The 12,388-nt window shown below is 44.1% G+C and overlaps 1 protein-coding gene across 1 annotated transcript in view; it reads right to left on the bottom strand.

The window, feature by feature from the left end:
• Positions 1-12,388, bottom strand: part of srbd1 (S1 RNA binding domain 1) — a 257,149-nt gene that overhangs the window by 57,844 nt on the left and 186,917 nt on the right. Inside the window, exon 18 of the mRNA XM_078229680.1 lies at positions 3,242-3,348. Coding sequence (XP_078085806.1) covers positions 3,242-3,348 — 107 coding nt within the window. The remainder of the gene's footprint in view (positions 1-3,241; positions 3,349-12,388) is intronic.

Here is a 12,388-nt window from a genome sequence, read left to right on the forward strand (position 1 = left end):
TGTTGTTGCATAATCCGACCACTTCCACTTCTTGTTCTGTCACAGGAGGTTATGTAATAGTTTCAGACTAGCTGCCAAGTTTGGAAAGTTCAACAATCATAGAATATTAATCAGTTGCATTCCTTCCTGAGGTACAGGCGCCTCTGTTATAGACTTGACCTTTGAAAAGGAGATCTGTGAAGGTTGGTGGTGCCAATCACATATCCCAAATGCTCAACAGAGGACTGGAAAAACACACACTTGTCCTTCCGGACTCTCAGACTATAGTCTTCCAAACTCTGAAGGGTGGCATCCAAATTCCAAAGGTATTCCTCTTAATCTCTTCCAGTGATGAGGATGTCACCGACATAGCACTGGATTCCACTCATTCCTTCAGGATCTGATCCATTGCTCGTTGAAACAATGCCAGAGTTGAGGCGATACCAAACAGCAATCTTCAGTACCGGAACAAGCCTTAACGTGCAATGATTGTCAGAAGTTCTTGTGACTTCTTGTCCACATTCATCTGCAAGTAAGCCTGGCTCAGGTCAATTCTGCAAAAATGTTGGTCTCCAGCCACTCCCAGCATCAAGTCATCAACATGGGGTAACTGGTATTATTCCGCACCGAACACTGGAGTAATGGCGTATGAAGTTTCCCAAATCCTTGGGATCCACCCTTCTTTGATGACTGGAACCATTTGCATGGCCCATTCACTAATGCGTACAGGTTCCAACACTCCCATCTTCACAAGTCGTCTCATTTTAGCATAATAGTATAAGGTACAGACCTTGCCTTCAAGTATTTTGCTTGGCTTTCTTCTTTTATTTCAGTTCAACTGCAATATCTGTAATGCTCCCTAATCCTCCATACACAACATTGTACTTCTTTAGAATTTTCGTGAGGCCTGATTCTTCACTGGTCATCAAGTTGACTTCGGCCCAGTTCAGTCAAATCTTCTCCAGCCATGTTCAACCCATCAATGCACAGTTTCCCTTTACTACATGTACAGACAAATCTGCTGTTTGCCGATTAAGTTGCATAGCTACTTCAATGCTGCACTTTAGTGAAATTTCACCTGTGTATGTCTTCAACAATATCCTAGATGGCTTCAAGGGAATACGTTTAAGTTTCTTCTTGTAAACAGATTCTGGCACCAGCGAGACTGCTGCCCCAGTGTCAACTTCCACCTTTACTGGCTGTCCATCCAGTGATGGCGTGATCTAGTATTGGTGTTTAGCACAAGCAATGACTACCATATTCAATGATAATTCCTCCTCAGGCTGTGAGTTTGCTATGTTTTCAACAAAGAACAATACAGCACAGGAACAGGTTCTTCGGCCCTCCAAGCCCACGCCGCTCCCTGGTCCAAACTAAACCATTCTTTTGTATCCCTCCATTCCCACTCCGTTCATGTGGCTATCTAGATAAGTCTTAACATTCCCAGTGTGCTCGCCTCCTCGACCCCTTTGTACAGCAATGAACATTTCTCCTTTTGTTCTGTTTAAATGCTGTCTTGGTTTGTTTTGAATTTTTATTTTTACATAGAGCTTGCTTTTTCATCTAACAGGCACACTCCATTGTGTCTTTCTTCCCCCACAGCTTCACTATACCATACCTTTACAGCAGCATTAAGCTGCAGAATGGCCTGGCTTTGCACACTGGTGACACGTATGATATTCGAATTTCTTAGCTGTTAATTCAGCCACCATTTTGTGTATTCAAGTATACAAGCTCAATTGCTGAACTTCTTTAGCAGCTAGTTCCATCGAAACAGCAACATCCATGGCCTTTTCCTGAGTAAGGTTACGCATGGCTAGCAAACATTTCTGTACTGCCCAACTGCACAGGCCACAGACAATTCTGTCCCGAATTGTGTCATTCATCACATCTCCAAACTCGCAATATTCTGCAAGTTTTTTAAGCACAGCCATGAATTGTGCAATTGACTCCCCCTCTTCTTGGCTTCTTCTGTGGAATCTGAAGTGTTCTGCAATCACCAACAGCTTTAGTGAAAAATGTGCTTGCAAAATATCTACGATCTGTTCATATGTTTTAGTGCCTGGCTTCTCAGGTTGCACTAAACTTCTGAGACTTTGCCCCATCATGCTCAACAAAGTGGGCACCTTAATATCTTCCACTATTTTGTTTGCCAGTGCAAGATAGTCAAAATGGTCAGCATAGGAGTTCCATCACTCCATATTTTTATCATGGTTCCCATGACGCTGAAAACTTGCGCCATTTGCTCTATTAATGGATGTTTTCCATATGCACACTTTGCAACGTGTTTCCAGCAGCTACCTTGATTTTTCTTTTACACAAGTCAACAACCCAAACTTCAACCTCTTACTTAACACACCCAGCTTTATAACTGCTGCAGAGTATCGTTACTCATATCCACCTCGCCTGTCAGATCCAGAGCATATGAGAAAAGCTCCTTGTCTAACTTTTTAGTGCCCGACTTTTCTTGGCAAATTTCTTCGTCCTCAGTGGCTGGCAGCACCATTCGTCATCCTCATCACCAGTTTTTATGATGTATAATGGAGAATGACGCGAGGGAGCACGGAGAGTTTAAACAGTGGAGTTTTTACAGGTGTGTGTTATATTACTCTGAGCCTGTTTTCCACGCTAGGCACTTGTGATGTCACATCCGGCGAATACATTAAGACAACAGAGCTTCAGTCGGCTAATAAGAATTAATACAAATACAAAACACTTACCTGGCTTAGCCTACATGTGACTCTGGACCCACAGGAACATGGTTGACTCTGAAATGTCCTACCAGGCCACTCCGTTCAAGGGCAATTAGGGAGGGCAAGAAATGCCAATGATGCCCAAATCCCATGAAAGAATTTTTAAAAATCTACTTTATACTGAAGTGGTTTCGTTACAGAAATCCTAGTGCATGTTTTAGCGCAGTACATTAATTCTCTGACCCAAAATATAAACATTTAAAAAATACATACACAGGCACACACATATATGCTGCATTAGTTCAAAGAGATTGTGCATTTAACTCGGACCATAATTCATAACTTGGCGCATTTTGTTTTATGTCCTTCATCCCAATTTTTCTTCAAAGGAAGACTTTTAAAAATACTGTGCAGGTAAAATACTGTCTGAACTTGCCATTCCCCATACAGCTGACAATCTAAAAACAAGACCACAAAGCACCAGCTGAGATTAAGTTAAGAGATAGTCTAAACAGAGACCCTGTGATCCATTGCCATGTAATTACGGCACTGGAAAAGAATCTGCATACCTCATAAGAGTTTCCGAACTGATGTTGATATCCACTCCCACAAAGCTGACACATTCTTCAACCACACTGTCCAAGGTGGCTTTAAGCAAAGTCTGGGACACATCATGCTGAAACCAAGGAACAATCATTGCTTAGAATGTATATGAAAAAAGATCCTTAAATTATTCACATTTTGTAACATAACTAACACTGGGTTGTTCTTTAAAAAAATGACAATGCAGCCTACACCTATACAACTGTATAAAGTGCAGCTAGTTACAACCGAACATTTTGTGACCCTTTATTTCTAAGCAAGTTCTTGGAAATATCTCTGCTATTGAATATAAGTTAAAAATTGTACAATTTTACAGTTTGCGCACATTGACACAACAAAGTTAAGGATTATTCGCTGATTGACATCTGGAAATGCTGCTAACCGCTCACTTGAATAAATCTATTAATAGCTCACAATTCATATTAGCTACTGTGTATATCATACTCCTATGCTTCATAAGTGTTCTCAAAGGTCTGTTATGAATAGATAACTATATTATTAAAACTTCTGATTTGCGTGCTCTTCTAGCCATGCGACTGGTCTATTCATTAGTGCTACTGCATGGCAGTCTAGAATGGTGCAGGGGGATAATGCGATCCTGAAACCAGAGACCAGGGTGAGACCAAAGTAGAAGCGATCATTTGGGCATTAGATTTACCATAACATTGCTTTACATGGCAATAAGAATGCGAGCTAGCATGGATATAATTTGTTATATATTATCTAAGCTAGACTCTCCATTCCCTCCACAAATCCAGTATAGGCACTGCATAGATCCAGGCCCTGCTTTGAGGACTTCTCAGGGCTTTGAGGAAACCATCTCAAAAATGACATGCATGCTGGGTTGGAATGTCATAGAATTTTAGAATCCTGCAGTGCAGAAGCAAGCCATTTAGCCAATCGAGTCTGTATCGACAACAATTCCACTCAGGCTCTATCCCCATAACCCCATGCATCTACCCTAGCTAGTCCCCCTGATACTAAGGGGCAATTTAGCATGGTCAATTCACTAACCCGCACATCTTTGGACGGTGGGTGGAAACCGGAGCACCCGGAGGAAGCCCACGCAGACATAGGGAGAACGTGCAGACTCCACACAGACAGTTAACGAAGCCAGGAATCAAACCCAGGCCTCTGGCGCTGTGAGACAGCAGTGCTAACCACTGTGCCACCGTGAATAAGAAAGGCAGGAATATTCACCACCTTTCAGCTCAATTGCCTTCCATACCACTTAGAAGTACCCACTTTTGGTGGCATACTTATGCGGTTAGTCTTGGGTCTTGCCTTAGTGGGTCTCAGCGGCAAGGCATCAAGGATCGAATGACAAGTTTCAACATTCTTTTTCAGATTTGCAGAGGCCCAATGAAATCATTGGGCCATGGAACTTTCTGATGGTGTTCAACAGCAGACACAAGGCCCTGAAGGTCACAACTGATGTCCACAAAATCTTGGGTAAAGGGGCAAGCCTGCACTAAGGGTGTAGCTGGATCCACTACTGGTCCAACCCACCTTCACTTCCAACAGTGGAGCACATTTTCAATATACTTTGCCTGTTCTGCACCTTATTAACGAGGAGAGTGGGGAGAAAGAGAGGGATATTGGGACCAATGTCAAATCAGGTCCAGAAAGGAAACTTGAACAAGAGAGTTACTAGAGTGGGCTAAACAGCATTTTCAGATTTGTACTTTAAGTCCCTTACAAATTGAGACATACATCCATAACAGTATAATTGTGTTACTGTTGGGGAACGCTGAAAGAATAAATGAACAAACATGTATCCACATGACTTAATATATATTGTATATATTCCACATCGCTTTTTATACAGAGGGAAAATAGGCTTGGTAAAACTACATTGATTTTCTTCTGTAACCTCACGTTCAATTTACATCAAAACGAAAGGGTCCAGGAGAGAAGTGTTCCAATTAAATTACAGTTTTTTGAAGTTATTTATCCACCTGTAGGTTTATACATTCACCTGTCGATTTAGAAAATCCCCCTAAAATTATAGGTTCCCATAATAAAAATACATGTTTATACTTCAGGCAAATGATAAAAGGCCATCTCATTTCATGTTTTGCCTTTTGATGTTTGTGTGGTTTCTTGAACTCTGATTTCTTTGTTGTGTACACAAGTTTCTTTCGATCACTTTTTGTTTTTAATCAAAAGTTTGCTTGCCTTCAGTAACATAATATCTATTAATTATTATTCCTGGTAACTCCTATTTAAAAATCAGATGGATGTGCATACATTTTTCTCTTTCCTCAACTCTCAACCAAAAGCTCTCACAGTACATGATGGCACAGTGGTTAGCACCGCTGTCTCACAACTCCAGCGACCCAGGTTCAATTCCAGCCTTGGGTAACTGTGTGGGGTCTGCACGTTCTCCCCGTGTCTGCGTGGGTTTCCTCAGGGAGCTCTGGTTTCCTCCCACAGTCCAAAGACGTGTGGGTTAGGTTGATTGGCTATGCGCAATTGCCCCGTAGTGTTAGGGAGATTAGCAAGGTAAATAAATGGGGTTACGGTGATAGGATCTGGGTGGGATTGTTGGTGCAGGCTTGATGGGCCAAATGGCCTCTTTCTGCACTGTAGGGATTCTACGATCCTACTTTTCCACAGGTACTGGCAATCCCCCCACCCCCGTTACTCGTTTCAATTATAATTCTTTGTTTTGCATCTCCATCGTGATTAATATTACTGTAAACTATCTGATGTGCAGCAGATCATGGCAATGCCCGATTCTATTCACACTCAATGGCAGCTGTCAGAGACACGAGCCTGGGTTGAACTTTAATATCACTTGCCTGGGAACACTGGGACCATTAGGAGTATCTCACTGGGGGTGAAATTTCACAAGAGGTTCCCCCAGCATTTGTTGTTTTCCTAAAGATTCCATGCCTCTTCTAAGTTGTGACAGTTAAGCAGGAAAACCCTTGCAGAAATTCACCCCCATTATTACCTCTGCTAAGAACAGCTAACTCAGCACAGATCCGGGATTGCAGCTGGCTTTCTTATCTCTATAATTTAGTTCCAAAATTGCTTTTACTTATCAAGAGGAATTAATTGTTTTCTCATTTTAATGAGCAGGTAGCGAGCATGCATATAGATCTTTTATGAAAATTAGAACTCTCTGATCTTCATTCAAATGTTTTCCCCATAGCTCGAAATAACTTGAGCTTGATGTTCGATGCAGACTGCAGTTATTGCTTTCAATTTTAGGACACTCTAATATACACAATTCAGAATTTGATGAGAGTTTTAAAACATTTGAATGTGCTACAAATAATGAACCATATTAAGTGCAACCATAAAGAATGTCTGTGGTTAAAGTTTTTCCATTCATAAATGCAGTCAAAGCCACAAGTATCGATGCTTCCTGATATCATTTTACCAGGTTCTTTTTTCCTGAATTCTAACTACAACCCCATGTCACTTTGATTACATTCTTTGGAGAATAATCCACCAAGTTTCCCATGTTTTGTCTGTAATCTAGTCTTTTATGGAAACTTCTTAAAATGAAGAGATTTTCTACAATTAAATGAAATTGAAACTTTTCAATTTCTCTCTTTGCATTTGATAGATCACTACTCTCAGATTATATGTCCTTACAATAATGCATGCATGGCACGCAATTTATTCTGTTCCAGGTCCAAGACATGAATCAATCCACATGCAAGGCAACAGGTGGAGAAGCAACTTTCTTCCAAACCTCAGCGAGAGCAGCTCTGAACTGGGTGAATGAGAGTGCAGGATAGCGGCTCAGAGCTCACACAGGCGCTATATTTTTCTTTTCCTCCTGTGTGGTGCTGCCCCACTTTAACTACAAATGAGATATCAAATTTCTCCACACGATCACCTCGAAGTCATTTTCTTTCAATCATAAAAAAAAACAAGTTTCTTCAATCTCTCCTCATACATCAATCCTCTGGTCCTTTACAGCTGAACTGCCTCCATGGCCTGATTGGCTGTTATGTCTCAAGTGAACAGAACTGGAAACAATAGGTATGGTCTGAAAAGACCGCTGTGCAGTTTGAGCAATTCCTCTAATGCGCACTTTACTGGTGTACCTGCACAGTTCAGTGTTAATTATTTGCATTGTGCTACTAATGGGTCACTGATTCCACATTTAATAGCAATATTGAGTGCACAAAATTTTAAGGAATTGGCAGCTCTTCTTGAACGCATGCAAACTGAAAATTTAGCCACTTGCTCACACACACACACACACACTGACACACACACACCAAAATGCTTTAACAAGCAACAAGGATGGTTTGGAACCTAACATACTTAGACAGACGGAATATATACAAATGGGCTTAATTTTATTTCCAAACACCTTTCAACCTCTCCCATCCAACAATAATATTAAATATTTCCTCAAAGATCAAATTATAAATTTTACTTGGTCTTTGGTTGCGACAAATAATTTCACATCCTTCGAGGGAGGGAGGAAGGGAAGGAAGGAGGGAGGGAGGCAGGTAGAGCAGGAGGGAGCGAAGAAAGAGGGGGCGAAGAAAGAGGGGGCGAAGAAAGAGGGGGCGAAGAAAGAGGGGGCGAAGAAAGAGGGGGCGAAGAAAGAGGGGGCGAAGAAAGAGGGGGCGAAGAAAGAGGGGGCGAAGAAAGGGAGAAAGGGAGAGCAAAGAAAGGGAGAGCAAAGAAAGGGAGAGCAAAGAAAGGGAGAGCAAAGAAAGGGGGAGCAAAGAAAGGGGGAGCAAAGAAAGGGGGAGCCAAGAAAGGGGGAGCCAAGAAAGGGGGAGCCAAGAAAGGGGGAGCCAAGAAAGGGGGAGCCAAGAAAGGGGGAGCCAAGAAAGGGGGAGCCAAGAAAGGGGGAGCCAAGAAAGGGGGAGCCAAGAAAGGGGGAGCCAAGAAAGGGGGAGCCAAGAAAGGGGGAGCCAAGAAAGGGGGAGCCAAGAAAGGGGGAGCAAAGAAAGGGGGAGCAAAGAAAGGGGGAGCAAAGAAAGGGGGAGCCAAGAAAGGGGGAGCCAAGAAAGGGGGAGCAAAGAAAGGGGGAGCAAAGAAAGGGGGAGCAAAGAAAGGGGGAGCAAAGAAAGGGGGAGCAAAGAAAGGGGGAGCAAAGAAAGGGGGAGCAAAGAAAGGGGGAGCAAAGAAAGGGGGAGCAAAGAAAGGGGGAGCAAAGAAAGGGGGAGCAAAGAAAGGGGGAGCAAAGAAAGGGGGAGCAAAGAAAGGGGGAGCAAAGAAAGGGGGAGCAAAGAAAGGGGGAGCAAAGAAAGGGGGAGCAAAGAAAGGGGGAGCAAAGAAAGGGGGAGCAAAGAAAGGGGGAGCAAAGAAAGGGGGAGCAAAGAAAGGGGGAGCAAAGAAAGGGGGAGCAAAGAAAGGGGGAGCAAAGAAAGGGGGAGCCAAGAAAGGGGGAGCAAAGAAAGGGGGAGCAAAGAAAGGGGGAGCAAAGAAAGGGGGAGCGGAGAACGAGGGAGCGGAGAACGAGGGAGCGGAGAACGAGGGAGCGGAGAACGAGGGAGCGGAGAACGAGAGAGCGGAGAACGAGGGAGCGGAGAACGAGGGAGCGTAGAACGAGGGAGCGTAGAACGAGGGAGCGTAGAACGAGGGAGCGTAGAACGAGGGAGCGTAGAACGAGGGAGCGTAGAACGAGGGAGCGTAGAACGAGGGAGCGGAGAAAGAGGGGGCGAAGAAAGAGGGGGCGAAGAAAGAGGGGGCGAAGAAAGAGGGGGCGAAGAAAGAGGGAGCGAAGAAAGAGGGAGCGAAGAAAGAGGGAGAGAAGAGGTAGAGAAGAAAGAGGGAGAGAAGGAAGCAGGGAGGGAGGCAGAAGGGAAGGGAGGAGGAGAAGGAAGGAGAAGGAGAAAGGCAGGAGGGAAGGAGGAGGGGGGGAAGCAGGAGGGAAGGGGGAGGAGGGAAGCAGGAAGAGAAGATCAGAAGGAGAGAGGGGCAGAAGCAAGGAGGATGGGAGGGAAGAAAAAGAAGGCCTTGGATTTAAACAGTGATTTTCATGATCTCTGGACATCTGAAAGCGCTTTACAGCTAGAGGTGCCTTCTGTTTTGAAGTGTAGGCACTGTTATACGAGAGGAAACACAACAGCTAATTTGCTCTCAGCAAATTCCCACAAACACTGTGATAATGACCAGATAATTTGTTTTTTTAATGATGTTGATTGAGGGACAAATATTGGCCAAGGGTTAATATCCCTGCTCTGTTTAAAAAAAAGAGCAATGGGATCATGCCATACATTGTTCTTTACTCCAGTACAAAATATTTTGGGTTTCTTCCCAGGAAAATTAGTTCAGGAGAAAGAGCTGATATGCCGGTTGAGGTTTTCATACAACCGGAAAATTCAGGCATATAGTGGGACTGACAAATCTTGCTGTCAATCAAGTATTTCTGAAGTTATTCACATTAGTTTGTGCTGGGAACTATTTCCTGATTTAGTTCAGACGCCTGAACCACTGTGCCACCGTGGGGCGGCATGGTAGCACAGTGGTTAGCACTGCTGCCTCACAGTGCCAGGGACCCAGGTTTGATTCCCGGCTTGGGTCACTGTCTGTGTGGAGTTTGCACATTCTCCCCGTGACTGCGTGGGTTTCCTCTGGGTACTCCGGTTTCCTCCCACAGTCCAAAGATGTGTGGATTAGGTGGATTGGCCATGCTAAATTGCCCCTTAGTGTTGGGGGGGGGGGAGGCTAGCTCGGGGAAATGCATGCGGTTATGGGGAAAGGGCCTCGGTGGGATTGTGGTCGGTGCAGACTCGATGGGCCAAATGGCCTCCTTCTGCACTGTAGGGATTCTTTGATTCCTCAGCTAACAGTATTGGCTCCAAGGGCATGCATGGCTAATACATTTAGACAAAGGGACGATCTTACCGGCTCATCCTGGCAGTCGATTGGCGTGGTGAGCCAGTAAAATTGGGCGAGAGACGAAAAACAGGCATTGTGCCCGGTTTCTCGCCTCTCTCGATGTTACCAGCCCCGTTCTGCTTGACATAATCAGCCTAGTGCCCACAATCATCTGGGGGCAAGGGGTGATTAGACAGGTTGGGGGGGGGGCGGAGATCAAGAGGGGGTGCGATGTCCTGGGGAGTGGGAGCAGTGCCAGACCTTGTGCACAGTGCACTGTACAATGCTATTGCACGCGCAATAATGCCCCTACAGCTCAGCAGCCGGCTTCCCAGCATGAATAGGTTCCGCTCACTCCCCCTCCTGACGCAAATCACATTTCGCCTAATTTTTTTTCTCTAAGTGCCATACGATTGTGTCAGGGAGCTCGCCCAAAAAATGGGCCCGACTCTCCCATTTTCACACTCGTTCAGCACTTAGAAATCTTTTGGTAAGATCGCCCCTAAAGGTTTCAGGTAGAAAACAGGCATGTCAATCAAGCTCAAAATATCCTCAAGATAACTTTAATCATTTTCTAGCAATTTTATTTTTATTATGCTACAAGCCTCATTCCTGTTGTAAGTTTTAAGCTTAGTGAAGACGGCCAAAGAATTTGTGTGATTCACTTCCTTTCCTTTATCCTCAGTCTCCGTTACGGATTGGCATTTCTGTTTCAACCCTTTTCATGAAATTACCGATGAACAGTTTTTATTCCTGATTGTTGAACGATGATAACACGCGATCCATATCTGTGCAGTTGTGATTAATTGCTGCTTCTGAAATATGTGAGCCAATCGGCTGCAGGCAGTTTGCATATAATGGGTAACACAATAAGTGAGAATAAGCTAAATACGATGTTTTATATAGACAATGGTTTTTGTTTTTCTCTCTAGCTTTCCTAATTACACATGAAATTTTTCAGGGAATAATTATGAGCCTGTACGAAGGTTCCTAAAGTTACACTTAAGCCAGACACCAGGCAACATATCAGAGGGCACTGCAGTATTAACTTTCTGACTTTACAGCACTCTCTGTGAAGCAAGTGCTGTGAATCTGCTCTGCATCTCCTCTGAAGATTTAGCTAAGATCAGAAACATGCCAGGTAAGGAATCTATAAAAGACTCCTGAAGTCAATGCCAGTGACGGCTCTGCTCCTGTCAAAAGCATTCCTACAATAAATAACTGAACCAAGATGATATGATGATCACAGACTGCACTTTTTGTGACTACTGCTTGTTTTTGTGCCCCTTACCTTGCCAATTGTGCTGAGCTGATTCAGTTTAGCATGCTTGGAGAATAATGCAAATTACTACCATATCATGAAGACAATGAAACACAGGATCAGCTCAGAACCCAATTTCTCAGGTCCTCTGAAACGTTGCTCTGGAACAAACTACATAGAACTCACAGCACAGAAACAGATCATTCGGCTCAACTGCTCTGTCTCCGCACGAGTCTCCTTTCGCTCAACTTCATTTAACTCTTATCAGCATATTTTTCTATTCCCATCTTCCTCCTGTACTTAGCTTTCCCTTAAATGCACATATATTTATAATCATATAGGAACATGAATTCAATTATTCGTCCAGAGATTTGGAGAGCATCCTTCAGATATCAAACTTCAAAGAGTCAAAGGTATTTCAAAAATACAGGTAGTCATTTTGTACCACATTCCGCTGTTGCAATGACAGAGTAAATTCTACCTTTCATCTGGAAAAACTTTGGAATCATCAAAACAATTCACTTTAAATTGAATAATTCTTTCGTTTGTGGACTGTTCACTTTCATCCTGGATCTGTGTTCCCCACTGTCCGGCACTAGCAATACAGCTTGACTTCAGCAACTCATTATGAACACTGACACATTGGCTGAAATCTTACCAAAATTGTCCCCCACTCCAGGACCGAAAGTGACTTCCAAGTCCAAGCAGAAGTTTGGACGTACGGTAGGGTCCTGTGGCAATGGCCAATTAAGAGACAGCTGCCAGGCCACCCTGTTGAAGATGGCAGTCAGCCTCACAGAGGTGCCGGCCCAATCAGAGGACTGATAGTTCAGCAGTTCAATGGACAGAGGTGGCCACTACTGAGGCTGCAGGGCGGGGAAGAGGGTGCCTCCATATTCAGGTGCCCTTGAAGGTCAGGCAGAATTTCTAAAAAATTGCGCCAAGGCAGGCAAGCCCCGGCAATCAGAGGGCACCACCCTCCAATGGTGTGTTAAAGCCGCTGGTGCAGCCACAGCCAGTGAAGGGACCCTCCGTGGACCCTGGG

The sequence above is a fragment of the Mustelus asterias genome, chromosome 15 (assembly GCF_964213995.1).
Source record: "Mustelus asterias chromosome 15, sMusAst1.hap1.1, whole genome shotgun sequence".
NCBI classification, from domain to species: Eukaryota; Metazoa; Chordata; class Chondrichthyes; order Carcharhiniformes; family Triakidae; genus Mustelus; species Mustelus asterias.